The sequence below is a fragment of the Balaenoptera borealis genome (assembly GCF_965194805.1).
Source record: "Balaenoptera borealis genome assembly, chromosome: 19".
NCBI classification, from domain to species: domain Eukaryota; kingdom Metazoa; phylum Chordata; class Mammalia; order Artiodactyla; family Balaenopteridae; genus Balaenoptera; species Balaenoptera borealis.
Window position 1 is genome coordinate 57812897 of NC_138878.1, and position 20035 is coordinate 57832931.

Sequence of the window (20035 nt, forward strand, 5' to 3'; positions counted from 1 at the left end):
GTGATGCCAGACAGTTGTGGAGGGTTCCAGACACCGCGCCCGGGCCCTTGCCCGCCCTCACAAACACAGACCTCTCCTTAGATAATATATATTAAAAAATAAACCTCCAATTCAGGGTATAAAAACAGAGCAAAGGCACTTGGGGGTGGGGGCTGGCCCCCCCCGGGCAATACTGAGATGGCCCAGGAATGGGGGCCAGATGGTGCCCCCATGGAATGAAGCCCTGAGTCCCCCAAGCAGGAGGGAGAGAAGGCCGAGGCCAGTGGGAGGTTCGGGGGGCAGTGATCCCGGCTGGGCCCCCCTAGGCGTGGCCCTGGCAGCCCGGCTCCCTCTCCTCAGGCCCTTGGGGTTGGAGATGCTGCGCTGTGCAGTGGCGGGTGGCCCTCTCCTTCTTGTGGAAAGGCCTGGGGGGAGGGGGAGATGCAGGAGAAGAAGGGAGATGGAGATGGGAAGAGAGATGGAGAGAAAGAGGAGAGAGATGGAGAGAGAAACAGACAGGGAGAAAGGGAGGGTGGGGAAGGAGCACAAAAGAGCCAGAGAAACAGAAACTGACAGAGACGGACAGATGGAGGGAGGCGGGAGGCGGGAGGCAGAGTGGGGAGATGCAAAAGTCAAAGACAGAGGGAGAGAGAGGGATGGGGCTGTGGAGCGGCGAATGCCTGAGGGAGCCACTCTGGTCCCTCCTCCCCAGGCAGTGCCTGGCTCCCCCAGTCCCCCACTCACCTGCCTGGGGCAGGGGGCCTCAGGTACAGCCAGACTGGGGGACAGTGTTCTCCCCGAGCGGAGACAGGAGGAGTCTCAGGCGGCAAAACTCCTCCTCCACCTCCTGGTTGGGGGATCGTCAATGAGAAGGGTCCCTCCACTGAGTCAGCCCCCGCCTCCCCACCCACCCCAAGGCCACCACCTCCAGCTGTTTAATGGTCTCCTCCAGGCTGAGCAGTTCCTCCCGAATTTCCTGGGGCTGTGCTGGGCTTGGGGGGCCGCCCCCTGGGACTCCATCGCCTTCGAGCGGCGGCCCCACCCCGCTGTCTTCCTCCGAGGGGAGCAGGAGCTGCTTCAGGGACAGCACTGGACAGGGGCAAGGGGACAAAGTCAGAGGCAGGGCTCGGGCTGGGATGGGTGGGAGGGGAGGGGTGGGACAGAGGCCAGGGGCCTGCGGGTAGGAGTGAGCTTCCGGTTGGCCAGACCCACAGAAGGGGCTGGGGGCTGCAAAAGGGGGTGCAGAGGTGAGGCTGGGGCTAGGGTGGGGGCGGGGCGGGAGGGCACCGAGGACGGAGATGGGTCCAGGGAGAGGCTAAACTGAAGGTTAAGGAAGGGGCGGGGCTGCAAAAGAGGGGCTTGGGGCCACCAAGGACAGTGGTGCAGGGTCGGGCCGTGCAGGAGGTGGATTTGGTGCATTTGTTTCTGGCGGCTGGCCATACAGCAGGTTGGAAAGCACTGTTCCGGCTGGCGGCAGCCCTGCGGGGGTGGGGCTGAGCTACCTTTCTGAAGGGCCTTGGCGGCGAGCTGGCCCTCAGGGCCTGGTCTGCAGAAGGGCAGGAGGGCGCTGAAGATTCTCTCCATCCGGCCTGGGTCGGGGAGCAGGCAGGGGACTCAGATCCTGCTGGGCTTCCTGTGGACACCCCACCCCCACTTGGCACCCCTCTATCTAGGCTCACCGTCAGCCGGGGGCATCTCTCGGCCACCGTTGCCGTTCTCAGAGCTGCTGAGCAGGGGTTCACGGGTGCTGGGGGGAGCAAGTGCTGGGTGACCCCGCTGCCCCGGCCCTGGTGGGCAGCAGGGGCAGGGGGACAGAGAACTAGAGGTGGGGAGGCAGGGAGGTCCGGAGACAGAGACAGAGGTCAAGGCTGGGAGACAGGGAGACAGAGAGGCCCGGCTGGTGGAAGACAGAGAGGCCTGGATAGGAGACAGATGGGCCGTGGTAGGGTCGGCGCACGCGTGTACACACCTTCACAGGCACGCGCGTGCACACCCACACACACACACACACACGGACACACACATGCACGTGGAGACTGGGCTGGAGCTCAGGTTCTGGGGACACACAGGGAAGCTGCCCCCTGCCCTCCACTTGCCTCCCTGGCCCCCTCACCTGCTGGGGCTGGGCCGGTGTTTGGGTCGGGAGGTACGGGCAGGGACCTTCAGGGATCCGGCAGTCTCAGTGATGAGGGCACACCAGCTGGGGAGACAGGGCAGCCCCTGGGCAGTCAGAGCCCCCAGACCCTGTGCCAGGACCTCCCACCCACCCCCTGTCCCCAGAGAACCTGGGCCCTGGGCCTCCTCCTCCTCCACCCACTCTTGGAACCCAGAGCTGCTCACTTCTTCCGCTCCGACACGGTCTGGGCCACCAGCTCGTATATCTGGGCCTCCTGGTCCCAGGTAAAAATGACATAGAAGGCTTTGTGATCTGCAGGGAGAGGGAGAGGTGAGGCTCAAAGCCAGGGCCATCCCAACATGCTCCTGGGGAAGGCCCCCATCATGGTGGCACCTTGTGGCTCCCACGACTCAACTCACCGCCCCCGCCCCCGTGCCTCCCTCCGGAGTCCTCCCTCACCTAAACAGGAAACAAGCCCCCAGTCTGGCTCTACCTATGAGACCCCTGGAACCACTCCCCCCACCATGGCCCCTCACTGGGCTCCCAGCTCCCACCCCTGCTGCCTACAACCCCCAAGAGGCAGCCAGGGCGTCTTTTCAAACTACCAGTTAGAACTGGCTGCTCATCTGTGCAAAAACCTGGGGCAGTTCCCCATCTCGCTCAGTAAAATCCACAACCGGCCTGGGGCCCTGGCCGTGCCCAGCCCAGGGCCCCCCTCTCACAGCCTCGGCCTTGGGCAGAACGCGCGGGCCAGGCTCTGTGGAGGGCTCCTCCCCTGCCTCGGGGACAGCCGCGCCCGGGGCCTCACCAGTGGCCACCTCCCGGGTCATGGCGGAGGTGAGCCGCAGCACCGGCCGCAGCATGGTCTTGCCGTCGGGCGTGGGCGTCAGCGTCCGGCTGTGCGACTTGAGCAGCAGCCGCTCATCCTGGCGCTGAAGCAGCAGCAGGAGGTCGTCCAGCAGCAGGACGTGGACCTCTGCAGGGGGGCGAGGCCCGTGCTCAGCACCCTCGCTTGGCAGCCCCGTCCCGCGGCCCCCCGCCCGCAGCCCTGGCGCTCACCCACAGCCTTGTCCCTCGTCACCCGCCACGTCAGCGGGCCCTCGTGGACCAGCCTCTTCTTGGTGATGTCCAGGTTCTGGAGGCAGGAGGGAGTGATGGTCAGTGAAGGCGCGGGCGGGGCAGGGGAAGGCGTGGATGACCATGGGGTCCGGAGGGGCTGCCCCGCTGGGAATGAGCACGGGGTCAGGGTTGAGGGGCCCCTCTGGCTTCCTGGGTGTGTTATCAGAGAATCCCCAGGGCGGGGCGGAGGGGAGGAGAGGGGAGGGCAGGTGGGCCGGGGGCGGGGCCACCTTGAACTCGCTCAGCATGGGGTCGCTGCTCTGCCGCAGGTGGGACAAATCCAGGCGCCGCTGATAATCCTTGAGCCGCTGGGGCAGGGAAGGGAAGGGAAGTGTCACCGTGACAAGCCAAGAGTTGGGGCCGACCCACAGCGACCCCGAGGGGGACAAGCCGGGGCTCCCGCACACGCGCGCCCCACTGCCCTGGCCCGGGGCCCCGCCCAGGCTCACCAGCAGGTCCTCCATGTCGCGCACGGCTTGGTTGACGTGGTGCAGAATTTCCCTGCAGCACTCAGCCGCCAGCTCCACTTTCTCCCGTTCCGCAGGCTCTTCTGCAGGCAAGGGGGAGACCAGCCCCGGTGAACCCCAACTCTGGAAGCTCCCAGTCCCTAGGCCAAGGTTAGAGACAAGAGAGCGGAGGCCCAGCAGCATGGGGCAGGGCCTGCGGCTACCTGTGTTCTGCCCGATGCTCTGCAGGAGCAGCGGGTACTTGGTCAGACGCTGCATCTCCGTGGGGATCATGTCCTTCAACTGCAGGCGGCGGCACCGGGGACGGCTCTCGGCCTCCTGCGGGGGCGGCAGTGCTGAGGCGGCTCTGTTGCGGCGGGCCTTGGGGACCGGGACGCCGGCCCCCCTCCCCTGGGACCCTGGGGCCCAGACCCCTGCCTCACCTGCACAAAGGCACAGAACCGAGGCTCCTTACGCTGTTTGGCTTTGAGCTGCTCTAAGGCAAACGACTGGCGGCTGCAGAAGCGGGAGGAGATTTTCTGGAACCAGGAGCCCTCGGTACCATCAAACTACAGCAAGATTCAGGCCAGGGAGGGTGTCTCAGGTGGGATTGGGGGGAGCGGGGCCTCACGTGGGGATGGCAGCCTAGACAGGAGGACAGGTTAGGGGCCCAGACCCCTGGGTCTTGAAGGGGTTGAAAGCTTGAGACCTGGTCTCCTGGGGCCTGGATTTCAGGTCCCCAGCCAGGAGCCGGGGGCGGGGTGAGGGGAAGGGGGTGGCCCTAGGCTGGGCACCCTCACCTGGGCCAGCAGCACATCTCCGATCTCCTCAATGAGGTAGCCACTGTCCTGCCTCCGCTTCATCAGGCGATCAAGGAACAGGGCTGCGGGGAGCAGAGAGGAAAGGGGGTGCTGTCAGGGCCCGTGAGACTGGATGCAGAGCTGGTCGGGAGCTGGTGGGGGGGGTCAGGCTGCAGGTGGGTGTGTCTGATCCATGGGGCCGGTGGGCCTGTCCCTCCCTCACTCCCCACCACGTGCTTGTTGATGATGTGTCCCTAGAATGTGAGCTCTGGGGTTCTGGGGTGGGGTCGTCCCCAGAGCTGCAACAGAGGCTGCCCGTGAGACCAGGCTCCAGGGTTTGTCGTCAGGGCAACGAAGGAGGGAGCTGGCAGTGGGACGTAGGGCCACAGCCCTGCACTCACAATGCACCTCGATGAGCTCGTCCAGGCTGGGGAAGATGTTCTGTAGCTCCTCCAGGGAGAAGAAGCCCCCATCCGCCATGGGCTGGTAGAAGAGGTCATATAGCACCCGGAGCATGCGCACGTGGGCCGCCTCTGTCACCAGCAGCTCTGCAGGGCCACCGGGCAGGAGGCATGGTTGGGGAGCGTGCAAACTATGGGGGGGCACTCTCAGAGGCAGGCTGGGGAATGAGGAGGAGGGGACGGGACAGGGATGATTCTCTCGGGGTGGAGTCACTTGCCCCTGAAATAGCCACTGAGAATTCCTCAGCCCCACTGCCTTTCTGTTTTGGCTGGGGCAGCCAGCCAAGGTGACCAATGGTCCCAGTTTGCCCCGCACCATGGTTTTCCCGGCACATGGGATTTTCAGTGCTAAAACTGGGACAGTCCTAGGCAAACCGAGACAAGTTGGTCTCCTCACTGCCTGCAGCTGTGTTTTATGTCTAACACAGCCTGCAGCTGTGTTTTATGTCTAACCGTCCAGCAAGTTTTCTCAGGCTCAGTTTCTGGCACAATGACCCCCCTCTCTGCACAGGTTGATGGCCCGAGTTCCAGGGGCCCCAAAAGTCCCCGGAGACTAAATGTACCATTTTGTGTGTTACGTATGTATATTTTTCTGGTGAGAGAAACCGCTATGCTGTCCGACGTGGTAGCCACGAGCCACACACAGCTCTTCCAATATTGCTTGATTAAAATGAAATGCAATGCAAAATTCAGTTCTTAGTTGTACTCACCACACTTTAGGCACTCAACAGCCATTATATGGCGGGTGGTTACCATGTTGGAAAGCACAGGTATTGCATGTTACCATCATTCCAGAAAGTTCTATCGGATAGCACTGCTGATGTTTTGATCAGACCCTCAGAAGGATCTGTGACCCAAAAAGCATTTATCTACTGCCCTAAAAATTCTGAATGAGAACCCTTCTTACTATTAAGTAATCTGTAAATTAACTTCCAAATGAGCTTCCAAAAGTACTGTACGTTTGCCAAACTCCCCTCAACACACAAATGAGTTGAAATCACAGCACAGAATCGAGACAAAAACGATACTCCCATCATCTGCTCAGAAGTAAGCACTGCTAATGTATTGATTATCTTCCCAAACTTTTCTGGGTGGGAATCTTTTTCTCCCCTGAGCGCTGAAGATCACAGTCATAACAGCAGTTGCATCCGAATGTTCTTACCCTGGGCCCACCACTGCTGAACATTTCACACTAATCATCTCATCTTCATCTTCGTGACAGTCTTTTGAGGTAGGAACTATCACTGCCCACATTTCCCAAATAAGGAAACAAAGGCTTACGCTAGAAATACAATTTTATAGACCGTTTCTGGCTCCTAACATCAACACTGTCCTGCACTACAAAAAATTCTTTGGAAATGTCACTTCAACAATGGCCGCATTCCCGTTCCATGGAATATTCCACAATTTACTTAACAAACGGTGCTCTGTCAGAAGCGGGCTGCCTTCAAGCTCTGCCCGGTGTAAGTAACACCGAGATGGTCATCTCCCTGCGCCTGTCTGACTCTGCTGGAGCTGGGTTGTGTCCTCGGCCGCAGTGGGTTGGAGGGGGCGGCACTCACCGTTGATGACCTCCTGCCGCTTCACCTGGCTCTTGGGAAGGCTGTGCAGGGTGCCCGGGGGGACGAGCTCCCGCCAGCCGGGGGGCTCTTCTGGCTCCAGCTCTAGTCCCGATCGGCCCGGCTCCCCCTCATCTCCAGGCTCGGGGCTGTGGGACAGAGGCCTCATTAGGGCCCCAGCGCAGGGCATCCCAGAGAGCAGCCTTCAACCCTTTATAGTGTCCAACCCCCTCCCCTAGGGCTGCAGACCAGCCCCCAGATCTGGAAAGAAGCCTCTTACCCCTCTCCTGTGACCACTGGAGGCCCTCAGTGACCTCAGCATCTGATACCCAGTTCTTGGTGATTCTGGCAAAGACCCCCCACCCCGGCCTCCCTGACTCTCCAGGCTGCCTCAGTGGATGGGGGGGAGGAGTGACGTACGTGGCTCGTCGGGCAGGGCCAAGCACGGCCGTGGCGGAGCTGGGGTCCATGTCCACGTCGCTCCGGGAGCGGCCCCCACCCCGGCCCTTAGCCCCGAGGCTGCCCCGGGAAGGCCGGCGGCGGTCACTCACCCGCAGGCTCTCCGAGCGCCCCAGACGCCCCGACAGCCTGGACCCCGAGGCCAAGGACAGAGTCAGGCAGAGGCCAGGACAGAGATAAGGAGAGACCAAGATAGGGACAGAGACGGGGAGACACCAGGACAGAGATAGACAGGGACAGATGGGGAGAGACCAGGACAGAGACGGGGAGAGACCAGGACAGAGATAGACAGGGACAGATGGGGAGAGACCAGGACAGAGACGGGGAGAGACCAAGACAGGGACAGAGATGGGGAGAGACCAGGACAGGGAGAGACAGGGAGAGACCAGGACAGGGAGAGACAGGGAGAGACCAGGACAGAGATCAAACATGCAACAGAAGAGAGGAGAGAGTCAGAAGGACCAGTGTGACTTTGGGGTGCTGGGGCAGTGAGGGGGGTGGCCAGAAGGGATACTGAAATTGGTGGAGGAGGGGAGGGGAACCCAGTATGGAGCACAAAACTGACCCCTCCCTTCCCTGAGGCAGGGGGATGGGGACAGAGGCAGGAGTTGAGGGAGGGAAGGGAGATTTCAATACTTAGCTCTTCGGCTTGAGGGTGGCGTGCCCACCCACCCCTCACAGGGGTGAAGGGGAGGGGGTGGCCCATGGGGAGAGGGGAGGGGCTGGGAGAAATGGGGGAGGGGCTAGCCCTCCCCCCACCCAGGGCCCAGGCACCCACCTCTTCCACCTTCTGGGGAGAGAGGGGCACAGGGTCAGAGGTGGACACAGATGGAACCCAACTCACCTCCCCCACCCGCCAAAGGGTCCCCAAAGCAGCGGCACAAGGACAGGCAGGGGGCAGAGCCTGCCCCCCAACTGTGAGGGGGACAGGGCCCCCAGGCACAGAGCACAGAGGGCTGGGGGATGGAGGGAAGGGGCACTGGGAGGCAGGAGCAAGGCGGCTGGGCTGGAGACTTAAAAGAGAAGGGGGAAGAGATGGAAAAGTGCAGGGCAGAGGGTGGGGGCAGAGGGAGAGGGGCCAGGAGGAGCTGAGGGGAGGGAAAGCAGAGGAAGAGGAAGGGGGAGGAAAGGAGAGAAAGAGAGGGAGGAGGGGGAGAGAGAAAATCAGTGAAAAAGGAAGGAGAGGAAGAAGAGAGGGAAAAAGGGAGGAAGAAGGAAGGAAAGGGGAGATGAGGAAAGAGAGCGGAAGAAAAAGGGAGAAGACAGAAAGAGGGAGGAGCAGGGCAGAGTGGAGACGGCTTGGCTCAGGGACAGGCAGGTGCAAGTGGCAGTGCGACCCCCAACACACACCCTCCCTGCACTGGATAAGCCCGGTCCTGCGCCCGGCACCTCCCCTGCACCCGGCCCTGGGCACCTCTCCGTGTCAGCACCCTCCTCTGTGCTCTCCAGGGGCGCTGCAGGCTCCAGGCTGGCCGGGCCCTGCGGGGGCGGGTCCCCCAGCTCGGGGAGGGCATCAACACCTGTGGGGATAATGGGGGTGGGGAAAGCAAGGCTGGCTGGAAGGTCCCTGCCACGGTGAGACCCACACCCTGGGGGCCTCCGTGCCTCTAAAGCCATCCAGTGCCTGGCCGACACCAAGTGGCTGCTCTATACTTCAGTGGGAGACGGACAGATGGAAAGACCTCTGAGAACAGGGCCATGGGCAGGTGGGGCTCAGTGGGTGAAGATGCTGCAAAACTAGGGTGCCAGCCTCGCACTCGGGGAGGAGACTGGATGCCTCCACATCCATGCATTCTCCCGACGCTCAACTGGGACTTGTGGGAAGAGAAGGTGCCCGTTTAGAGGTGAGGGGACTGAGATTCAGAGCGGGGAGTGACTTCCAAGATCTAACACAAGTCAAGCACACAGCCAGGATCTGAACCCAGGCCTGGCCAAGTATTAGTCTGAGATCCAGAGGGCTGAGGGCCACCCAAGGAGTGTGAGACCTTAAGTTCATGGAGCAGCCGGGCTCACCATCTAAGGGGGGGCTGATTGGTAATGTACTCAGAGAGGGTTCTGGGAAATGAAGCCGTGGGGGCTGATGGGAAACGTAGTCCAGGGAGGTGGGGCAACCTGTCACCAGAATAGAGGTACGAGCTTGTGAAGAAAGCCGTGGAAAGGGTAAACCGAGGGAAGGGGTTGGTTACCAATAACCCTGGTGACCAGGAGCAGGGAGGGCAGAGAACCAAGGGGCCGTTTTGCTGCGGGGCCCGGGAAACTCTCACCTGGTTCCCGGTCAGGGCTGTCCCCAGACAGAGGGTGCAGAGGAACTCCGGGGGTGTCCTGCCCAGGGGGTCCGACATTCCGGTCCCGGGAGGGCACCCCCAGACCTCCCTTACGTTCTGTAAGGCCTGGCTTCTCACCTGGGGAGGCATTGAAGGACAAAGGGGAATATGAGAGTCCAGCAACTCTAATCCACAAAGGCCTGGGGATCCAAGATGCTGGCTCTGCCCCATCCTCCCCATCACCCAGGAGACCCCTCCTCCACCCTCAGAGCCAGGAGTCCCAGCCCCTCGCCCCTCCTCCCTCAGACCTAGTAGGTCCCCTGCCCTCCTCTCTCAGGTCCCCAGGATGGATGCTCTAGCTTCAGGACTATTACCATCAGCCTCAGCTTTGAGGTGTCGAAAGTCTGGGGCTGAAACGAGAGATGGGACCATGAGGTGGGGGCAGCACGGGGAAGTTGGGGCGGGGCCGAGGCTGGGCACCTCACCCTGGGGCTCTCCCCGGTTCCAGCGGGCGGCATCCAGGAAGCTGCTCAGTCCTTTCTTGGTCTTGGTCGGCTCTTCTGACCGCCGGTTCCCCATCACCTATGGAAGGTGGGGGGGAGGAGGGGGCTGGGCATTTCTGTGCCGATGCCGACAAAGAGGGATCAGACCCCAGCGGTGCAGAGTCTCGAGGCCCCCCGGGGGGGGTCTCTGGGGAGGTAAGGGCCGGGTTTGGGCGCTCAGGGAAGCACCTTTTTCCGGAAGAAATTCCTCCCCGACTTCTTGTCCCCACTCTTGGTCCGCACCCCGAGGTGGCGCATGTACAGGGTGATGGCGCTGACCACGGCAGCACTGCGGGGAGGGGACTGTGAGGGCGCACAGACACACGCACTGCCACGCGCACTCCCACGGACGCAGGTGCCCTGCTACCCTCACAGCTTCCCCTCCGCTCGCTTCCCACACCAGCCCCATGACCACTTCCTGCTGAGTATCTGAGCAAAGGGGGGAGAGAGAGGGTTTTAGAGGATGGAGCCAGAGATGTTGCTCAACGCCCAGGCCCCTAGGCAGGCAGGCCCTCCTCCCTCGGGCCCAGGAAACCAAACTCCCCGCCGGCCTCTCTGCTTCCATCACCTCTTTTCCTCATCGTTAGAGATGGTGTGTCTGTAAGAAGAAGAACGAAGTTTGTGACAAATTTGCTAAGCCTGGGGTCCCTGACCACCCAGCACAACTGTCCAGGTTGCTGTCCCCTTCAAAGCTGGGACAGGGAGAGAGGAGGGGCAGACGGGGGTGGGGTGCTGCTGCTGACGCATCTGGGAAGGACAATCACTGAAGGACAGACTCTCACCCGGGGTCGTGAGAGTTGCAAGGACAGGACCCAAAGCCCAGGCCTGAATGCAAGACCGTGGACAAGACCCGGAAACTAGAAGGGACCCCAAAGCTGGGAAGGGAAGATGCAAAACCAGATGGACTAAAATGCCAGGGCTGGGCCCCAGAAGTCAGGGGAGGAACCCAAACGCTGGGAAATAAACGCTGAAGCTGCAGAGGGAGCCTGGGAACGGAAGGAACGGGGCAGCAGAGGGCGCCCTCTGGGCTGCGGAGGGGCTGGTCCCACTCACTGCATCTCCTCCAGGTGGGTCAGCTGCCGCTCGGCCAGGTGCCGCTCCCGGGCCTCATAGCTGGCGCGGTCCCGCCCAACCCAGGCCCCCAGCTGGATCAGCTCCTGCTCCCAGGGCGTCATGCCCATGAGCTTCTTGGAGCGGAAGTCCTCCAGCTGCCGGCTGACGGCTGCCTGCTGGGTCTGCACCACCTCCTGCATGAACTGCCGCTGGACATCCTCGGAGAGGAGATCGGGCCGCGTGCGGTCTGCAGGGACAGGGGCCAGTTCCCTGGGCTGTGACTCCCCTCCCACCCTTCGACTCTGACAGCTATGCTTCCTTGGGCTGTGGTGGCCATGAAGAAGGAAGAACAATCCCGTCCTGGGAGCATGAGAGTGCGGCCTCCCTCCCGGGGGGCACCTGGTCCCTGCTAGAGAACTCTTCCTCATCCCCAAATCCCCTCTCCTCTCCTTACCAAGTTCAAAGGCCACGGTGGGAGGGACCGACACCCGCAGAATCTGCTCAGGGGAGAGAATGGAGTGAAGGGGAGGACTCAGCAGTGAAGGGGCAGTGAGCGACGGGACGGAGGGGAGGACTCGGCAGTGAAGGGGGCAGTGTTGGGATCAATGGGATGGCAGCCCAAGTACCAGTGGGTAAGATGCTCTGAGGGGAGGGAGCAGTGGAGGGAGGGCCAGGCTGGCAAAGGGTCTCCCCAGACCAGGCCGCCCTTCACGTTGCCCTCAGCAGGTTGGAGGTTGGGAGGAGCAGGCTGGCTGTCCAGGGTGAAGGGGACGGGGGATGGGCCCCCTCGAAGGTGTCTCTCACCGCACACTTATCCAGGAAGCTGTGGCAGAAGTCGCCGAAGGCCTTCTTGGCCTCCTTGGGGCCCAGTGAGCCCAGCATGTCCGCGTGCAGGCAGCAGAGCTGGGGGAGACAAAGTGTGACCCATCCTCCTCCCACCCCACCCAAACCGCACTGCCCCTTGGAACGGCTCAGGGCGCAAACCCTCTGTGAAGTGCTCCCTGATGTCCCCCATCCCCGTACCAGGCCCCCGCCTGCCTCCCCAGGCCACCACGGCTTTCGTTAATTTTCTCTCCTGTGAAGTGGTTCTTTGGTCTGTCTTCTCTCTGCTGCTGCTGCTAGTACCGCCACCCCCAGCTACAGTAAGCGGGCTCGGTGTGTACCTGACGCTGTGCAAACTCTTTAGCCGCATTACCCTGTTCAGTCATGGGGAGGATGATCGTTATCCCATTTTACAGATGAGAAAACAGCTAGTAAGTGACAAAGTTGGGACTGGATCTCAGGCAGCCTGTCTCTACTGCTCCCCATTGCCTAGCAATACCGTGAGTTACTTGAGGGCATGTGTGTGTGTGTGTGTGTGGCAGGGGGGACGTTCTGATTCATCTGTGTCCCAGACAGGGCCTAGTACACGGCGGCACTGGGCACATAAACAGGAGGACAAGTGGCACTCACTCACTCACTCATCAAGCACTCCTTGAGGTCACCTACGTGGCAGCCCTATGCTGGGTGTGCCAGCCCTTCACTGGCAATGCTGTGGGGCCTCCAACTTGTCCTGGCTCCTGGGGGACTCTCATCAGGTAAGGGACATGGTCTCAGTGTGCTAAGGACTCGCCCCAGTAATCTATGCCTGCCCCCTCCCCACGCCCCCATAAAGCAAAACTCCATCAGAGGCCAACAGGAAGCAGCCCAAGGGACCACGACTATCTCCTGGCCACTCCCCCAGCCAAGGAGGTGAGGAAACAGCATGAGGACAAATCTCAAAATGCCGAAGGCCATCTGGGTCACCTCAGCCGAACCCCTGGCCAGGCCTCAGTTTCCACATCTGTAAAGGGACACGGCAGTCAGCACAATCCCTGGGCTAAATTCCAGGAGTTCAAGTTCTAGAAACCCTCAGGCTCAGCAGGGGGCCTCCCTTGCCCAGAGGGCCAGAGCCTCCATGCACCAGGGGAGGGGGTAGCCACTTTTCTGGCAATTTCCTGATTGCCTGCCAGTTTTTGAAGCTTTGGTGTCAGTCGATACACTCTTCTCTCTGCACCCCCCAGGCCTCCCTCCCTGCCACTTCCATCAGTCTCCTTGTTTTCTGGAGGGATCTACCACGCATTTCCAGTACAGAGCAGTGCCCTAGGCTAAGCCCAGCTCCCAGCCTGCGCTGGGCTGCACGGGGTCTTCTTGGGACAGGACCCTGGTCCACAGAGCCCCCTCCAGCCAGTGTTGTGGCTTCTTCCTCCCTAAGTCACCTGCTGGGTTCTCTAGACTCTGCAGGTGTCTCCCAGATGGCGTGGCTCTGCATGCACACCTCCCGGGTATTTTCTGCCCGATAACAAGTTTTCCGGGTCATCCGTTACATTCTCTCTGCCTCGTGGGCTGCTTTTAGCAGTTTCCTTGTTTCTGGACCAGAGCCTACTGTGCCGCCTAGACCCGAGGAGGCTAACGGTTTTCTCCCAACCACCAGCTCTGAAGGACTGATTGGTGGCACAGGCAGAGAATTTGATTTCCAGAGTCTGGGAAAAGGCGCTGTCACTGATGGGTGACGCTGCCATGGGCACGGAACGGGGCCGGGGGCATGGTTTCCGCCAGGCTGCTGGATTCTCCGCTGCTCTGCGAGGCTCGGCCGCGCCTGCTCTCCCGGGCTGCGCCCACTGCTCAGAAATTTACGCGGGGCACCTGCAACCTTGTCTGCATCCCGTGGTGGGCTTCCTGGCTCTCAAGCTGTGCGCTCTGGATCCCGCCTGGCTCATCCTCGCTGGTCTAACGCACTGAGCACTGTGGCTGGTCCCAGCCCCGCCCCGCCCCGCCCCGCCCCGCCCCTCGCCTACCCAGCCCCGCCCTCACCAGGGGTCCTGGCTCGAACTGCATGGCCACGTGCTGCAGGAGGGCCATGAGGTGGGCAGGGCGCCGCTTCACCTGATCCAGGCTCTGGAACTGGTTGTTTTGCTCCTCGGGGTTCTGGGGGCGGGGATGGGAGTGAGACAGTGGGGAGCAGAGGAGGGGCTTGGGGCTTGACCCTCCCTCTTCCCTGGCACTTCCTGATGGATCCAAGCTGGCAGGTGGGGTGCTGATGGTGTCTCTGCTGTGATGGTGGCAAGTCAGGGGTTGGGGAGAATGTATGAGATTTAATGTTACAGTGGTGGGTGAAGAGGACAGAAATCAGGAGAGATGGAATGAGGATCTGTGCTGTAATTAGGGGGCGGGGGCAGCGATAAAAACTGGGGTTAAACAGGGTGTGAGTCTGTGCTGTAATGGGGGGGGCACTGAGGATGGGGTGAGGGGATGAGGAAGGAGGTACCAGGAAGATTAAAGAAAGAGAGATGGGCAGTGAGAGGAGGCCGAGTGACAGCACCTGAAGACAGAGAACAGGACCTAAGGTGGGAGAGGGGACACTGAGGACGGGACTTGAGAGCTGGGGCCCCAGGGGGCCTGGGACAGAAGCTCTCCCACCCCACCTCCCTCTCACCGTCTTCAGCTCATTCTCAAAATCCTCGTCCTCAGCCCCGATGATGCTGATGGGCACCAGGCCGGGCCGGGGGGGCCCTGGGGCCTGTGGAAGGGGAGGGATGGCTTCAGCCCACAGAGCTCCCCACCTCACAGCCCCCCAGTCCCCTCACCCCTCGGCTCTCTCCGCTCTCTCCACTCACCGCCCCTCGGGCGACGTCTTCGGCCTCCATGGGCTCTTGCAGGGCTGGGGGAAGAGGAGGGGCCGCGGTTAGAGGGGTGGGAGGGGGCGGCCCAGGGCGGTTACTCACAGATTCCTGGCCCAGGTGCCAAGGTGAGTAAACAGCCTCCGCCCCCATCCCGGCCTCCACAGCTCAATGGGGCCTCTGTGTGGCGACAAAGAGCCCTTCAGAGGCCAGCCAGGGCAGGGAGCCCAAGGACAGGGAGCCTTGTGGGGTCGGGGCGGGGGGGAAGCTGGAGGCCAGGAGCCCGGGTCCGTGAGAGAGCTGTGGCCGGGAGAGCCTGCGACTTCGGGTCCCCGATGGAGGAGGGGCTGGGGCTGGGTCCTAAGGAGGCAGGGCCTGTGGGCCAGCAGAGGTGGAAAGGCTAAAGGGGAGCCGGGAGGGAGATAACTGGGGCACGGGGGCTCTGCTCTGACCTGTGACAGGCTTGGGGCAGGATGCTGTCTCTGAACCCACCAGCCCTGCTTCCTGTGACAGGAAATCACAATGGCAAATCCCCCAACCCCCAACTCTCTCCACACGAGAAAACCAAACTCTGAACCCTCCTCCCTCAGGACCAAGAGTCCTCGGCCCCACTTCTTCCCCTCAGGGACCTGGCATCTTTCCGGCTTCCATCCCAGAAAACAAGGGATGGTCCTCAGAGAGCCCATCCCAAGGGGTGTCTATCCTCGGCCCCACTTCTTCCCCTCAGGGACCTGGCATCTTTCCGGCTTCCATCCCAGAAAACAAGGGATGGTCCTCAGAGAGCCCATCCCAAGGGGTGTCTATCTCTCTCACCCTATGTCCACCTGTCCGGTCTGTCTGTCTGTCTGCCGGCTCGCCTCTCCCCAGCCGCCTCTCATTGAATCGGCCTCATGCCTTTGACTCTCCTCTCCCCGTTTCTTCATTTTCTCTCGCCTTTCCTTCAGACCTGTCTCATTTTCCCACTGTCCCCGCCTCCCCTCCGCTAGGTCCCACCCCTGCTTCTCTTGCTCCGTCTTCCCCCTCAGTCTCTGCCTGTCTCCCCACATCTGGTTCCTGCAGCCACTGTCCCCGCACCTGTCTGCGTCACTGTCTCATGTGCTGTCTCTCGTCTCTCTCTCTCCCATCTCTCGCTGTCTCTCCCATCTTGTCTCCCTTAGAATCTCCACTTCTCCCCGCGTCTTCCCACTGACATCTTCTGTGTCCTTAATTAGTCTGACTAATGCCACTCGAGCCCGTGTCAGGTGGGAAGGCGCTGTGGAAACAGGGGTGGGGTGAACCCGTGCGGGGAGGTTCTCCCCACAGCCCAAAGCTATTTATAACCCTAGTCGCTGGAGACCCACCCTTCTCCCTCTTCCACAGGCCTCCTCCCTAGCACTCAATAAATGGCAGCCTGGATTTTGATTATGATAATTAAGCAATGATGCTTTCTGGAGTGTCCAAATGCCATCCTATGGGTTCACCCAAGCAGGCCTCATTTTTATTCTTTTCCATAAAGTGTATTTGTTCAACATCCAAGCTTGGGTGACTTAAGATCTGAGCATTGTTAAATGTTCACATAAATAAATTTGCAAAACAAGACAGAAAAATAATAGTAATTTATTATGAGAGCTGAACTTACACCACACTTACAGTGTGCTAGGCACTGCTCTAAGTGCTTCTCACAGAGTAAATCACTGAACCCTCAAAACCACAAGCACCCCATCTATTATTACTCCCATCCGAGATAGAAAACCTTCACCGGGGACTTCCCTGGTGGTCCAGCGGTTAAGACTCCGTGCTCCCAATGCAGGGGGCCTGGGTTCGATCCCTGGTCAGGGAACTAGATCCCGCATGCCGCAACTAAGACCTGGCACAGCCAAATAAATAAATATTAAAAAAAAAAGAAAGAAAGAAAGAAAGAAAGAAAAAGAAAACCTTCACCGGGCCATCAGCTGCAACTTCTGGGCTGGAAAGCATGACCATGGACATGGAGGGTCCCTGCTCATCCCACTCAGGGGTGGAAAAGTTTGACAGAGGCAGGGAAGATTCCAAAAGGGCAAAGGTGAGGACACACACATTATCTGAGCAAATGTTTACATGCCAGGCAGGCCCTGGAACATGTACTTGATGTGTATTATCTCTTTTATTCCTCATCACAATGATAGGAAATAATAGTTAACACTTAATGTACACTAAATGCCATTAAATACGTGCCAGGAACAGTATTACTGCTTGATAGATATTAGCTCAGTCCTCTCAGTGACCCTGTGAAATCAGTCTTCTTCTTATTATCCCCATTTTACAGAGGAGGAAAGTGCAGCACAGCTCATAAGAGGCAGAGCCAGGATTCCGACCCAGGCAGTCTGGCTCCAGAATTTATGCATTTAACTCCCAGAATGTACGGCTTTGGAGCATGGGGAATCCCCACCCCGACCTTAGGAAACTGAAATCTGAACCAAAGCTGAGACACATCAGGTTTCCCTATGGTGTCTGGGAGTCAGGGGTATGTGGGCACTGTGGCCTGGGCAGGAGTGCAGATTGGACTCAGCTGCCCCACAGAGGCCTGGGGCTCAGAGAGGATTGGGGAGGGGGGTGGTTGCTTAGAAGGTGGGGCGTCGTCCCACAAAGGCTAGAGAATGATGGGTTGAAGCGGTCAGATGGATCTAAAGGCAGCTGACAAGCCCTGGGGTCCAGCAGAGGGGGTGCTATGTGCATGGGGCTGTGGAGATGAGGGCAGGTTCAGAAGATCTTTATGGGTGGGGGTCCTAGAGCAAAGCGGGCATGTGTGAGGACTACATGGGTGCCTGGGTTCTATGCAGGGCTCAGAGTCTATAAGATATTGAGTGGATGAGCCTGGTCTCCAAGAACCTCTAGGAGCCTTAAAGAACCTAAAATACAGAGTAGTCAAGGTGAGCCCTTGGAATGCATAAGGACCCAGATTCTATCTGACATATGGTGGGTCTACAATGATCCTTGGATAACACAGGATCATAAGTCCTTAAGGGAAAGAAGCCAGTTTACGGGATCTCTGGAGACTTAAAAGGGGACCAGAATTCTATAGGGGAGTGTGGTGGTCCCCGAGACCCAGGATCTACAGGGCCCCGGATTCTAGCGGATGCTATTGATCTATGGAAACCCCACATCTGTAAGGAGCCGGACCTCCATGGGGTGGGGGGGTAGCAGGAACCTGGAGGGTCTGTAGGACCTTGTAATTTACATGGAGGGTGGCGGGTCTACACGAGCCCCAAATCATATGCAGGACGTGGCGGGTGTACACCGCCCCAAATCCTACAGGGAACGTGGCAGTGTGCATGGTCAGGGATGCTGGGGAGGACGTGTGGAGTCAGGGTGTGACGCCCGCCGGGGGCCGCGTCCCTCACCTGCTCCGGGTCGGAGGAGAAGCACCGCAGCTGCCAGAACCGAAGCCTCCGCGCGCCGGCTCCGGGCTCCCCCACCCCCGCCTCCGAGTCGCTCTAGCCACCCCAGAGTCCACCTTTGCGTCCAGCTCCACTCCTCCCGCCAGCCGCTCTAGCCCGCTCCTGTCAGGCTCCAGCCCAAGAGACTCTACTCCTCCTGCCGGCCGCTCTAGCTCTCCACTGAGCCACGCTGGCCAGATAGGGCCGCTCTGGCCTACCTTGGAGGGCTGGCGTTTCCGTATCTCGACTGCCCCCGTCACTCTCCTGGGCCCCGCCCCCTGCCCCCTGCCCCCCGCCCCCAGGCCAGAGTTGGGGATGGTTCCAGCCCCCAGACCAGTGCTCAATCCGAGAACACCGAGTCGCCCCGGCCCTTAGCCCCCAGACTGGGATCCTCACCCTATTTTTCCGCCCTAACTTGGGACCGTTTGAATTCCCAACGCTCGTACATTAATTCTCCCTGCACTGCCTCCCACCCCGCCTCACACTTCCCGCTGGGGCCGCAAAGCAAAAATCCTGGGTTTGAGCATACCTTCCCATCTGACATGCAGTGGAACCTGGAAAAAGTAATTAACTCTCCCTGGGCCTCAGTCTTCCCATCTGTACAATGGGAAAAGATCTCCAGTTCTGTTCCCCTGCAACCCATCTCCCAGGGTATAACTCATGACCCAGAAAAAGACCTTTCCAAAAAATGCTTTCAAACGCGTTCTGCAACTTTCAGCTTCACAGCGGCCTATGACCCTGTTATTGTCGTTTTTCGTTTTGGGTGGCTCTAAAGCATGCGGGATTGGAGGACGGCGCTTAGCTGAAAGCACCTGCGAGTTCAAATCCCAACTCCACTCGGTCTCACGATGTATGTGACCTGGGACGAGCCGGTTTTACTCCCTGGGCCTCAGTTTCCCCACCTGTGCAATGGGAGTGATCATCCGTCCTCCGCCAGACAGTTGGGAAGCCTTGACCCCCGGCTCGCAGCCCTCATCTCACCTACTGGGCACTGAGCAAGTATTAGTTCTCCTCTCTTTGTCCCCTTTGACAGATGGAAAAACTGAGGCCCAGGGAGGGGCGCCTGCTGGCTCAGCGGGGCCGGGAGGAGGCCGCTCCACTGCCGGCAGCGCCCAGCCCCCTCCCTCCTCCTCCCCACTTCCCCTAGCAACCGAGGGAAGAGAGGCCGGGCGGGGCCAGGGATGGTGTACCTGGTGTCCGCGCGGGGAGGTGACCGGCGGGGCGCCCGAGGTCGGGCTCGGCGATCCCGGGCCCGGTGTCCCGGCTCCCGCTTCCTGGCTCTGGCGGGGCAGGAAGTTGGGGCGTTTTTCCGGAGGCCCCCGCCCCGCCGCCCCTCCCCGCTTCCTGCCCGCGCCCCGGGCCCGCCCGGCACCTCCGCCTCCTTCCCCTTCTCGCCGCCAGCCCCGCCCCTCTTTTCCCCGCTCCGCCCGGGACCCGCCCGGCAGCTGCCGGCTTCGTCCGTCTGCCCGTCCGCAGGGCGCGGGTTCCACCTTTCTCATACATGTCTGGCGTCGGCCATCACCTCCCTGGCGAGGCTGGGGGCCCTGCGTCCGCCCCAGTCTGCGCAGCAGTCGCCCCTGCTTTCCGTCTCTGTGTGTCTCTTGGTCTTCCTCTCTTTTTTTTTTTTTTTTTGCCTCTGTGTGTTTCTGTCCGTGTTCCTCTCTTTGTGTCTGTCTCTCTTTTTCCGTTGAGGTCTTTCCCTCCCGCTAACGGGCCCCTGCTTCTCCCCGTTGTCTTTTCAACTCTTTGTCACTTTCTCCCCCAGAGCCTTCTCTCCCCATCTCTGGGTCTGGATCTTTCTGCATCGCCATCAGTCATTTCCCCAACTGTTGCTTTCCCTAGAGTCTTAGGGGTCAGCCTCTCGATGTCCATTTTTCTATGGACCCTTCTTTCCTTCCTATCTCTTCCTGCTGTCTCTCTGTCTCTCTCTGATACCCTTTCTCCTCAGTGTCTTTCAATTCACTTGCTCTGTCTCTCCATCATTATCTTTGTCTCGATTTCCCTCCCCTCTCTAGCTCAGAAACTCTGTATCTCTGTCCCTCTCTGTCAACCGCCTCTGGATTTCCCCACCATCCCCAGTTTAGGGCCACAGACTCTCCAAATCCCACTTCTACAAGGCCACTCCCAGAGAACAGGTGTGGCCATGGTCAGAATTTGGTACCAGTCTCACCAGACAGTCTACTGTGTCTTTGGGACTTAAATAT

General features: G+C 60.2%; 1 protein-coding gene across 3 annotated transcripts; it reads right to left on the minus strand.

The window, feature by feature from the left end:
- Window positions 1-74: 74 nt before the first annotated feature.
- Window positions 75-19731, minus strand: ARHGEF1 (Rho guanine nucleotide exchange factor 1). Of its 3 annotated transcripts, none has more exons than XM_082368751.1 (30): window positions 19022-19731; window positions 14434-14477; window positions 14253-14336; window positions 13631-13744; window positions 11603-11701; window positions 11253-11295; window positions 10799-11045; window positions 10314-10343; window positions 9935-10034; window positions 9689-9785; window positions 9578-9613; window positions 9204-9341; window positions 8354-8459; window positions 6901-7068; window positions 6484-6629; window positions 4862-5008; window positions 4461-4543; window positions 4104-4229; window positions 3885-3999; window positions 3664-3764; window positions 3445-3522; window positions 3155-3230; window positions 2904-3071; window positions 2320-2407; window positions 2093-2179; window positions 1659-1726; window positions 1482-1568; window positions 905-1068; window positions 724-826; window positions 75-404 (listed from the first exon to the last, which is right to left on the minus strand). In XM_082368751.1, exons 1-29 carry the CDS (start codon window positions 19332-19334, stop codon window positions 743-745), a joined length of 3237 nt encoding a protein of 1078 aa, XP_082224877.1. In that variant the 5' UTR covers window positions 19335-19731; the 3' UTR covers window positions 75-404; window positions 724-742. The 3 variants fall into 3 exon arrangements, with proteins under 3 accessions (XP_082224877.1, XP_082224879.1, XP_082224878.1); XM_082368752.1 differs by lacking the exon at window positions 75-404 and adding an exon at window positions 411-548; XM_082368753.1 differs by lacking the exon at window positions 6901-7068 and having other exon boundaries at window positions 19022-19729.
- Window positions 19732-20035: the final 304 nt, after the last annotated feature.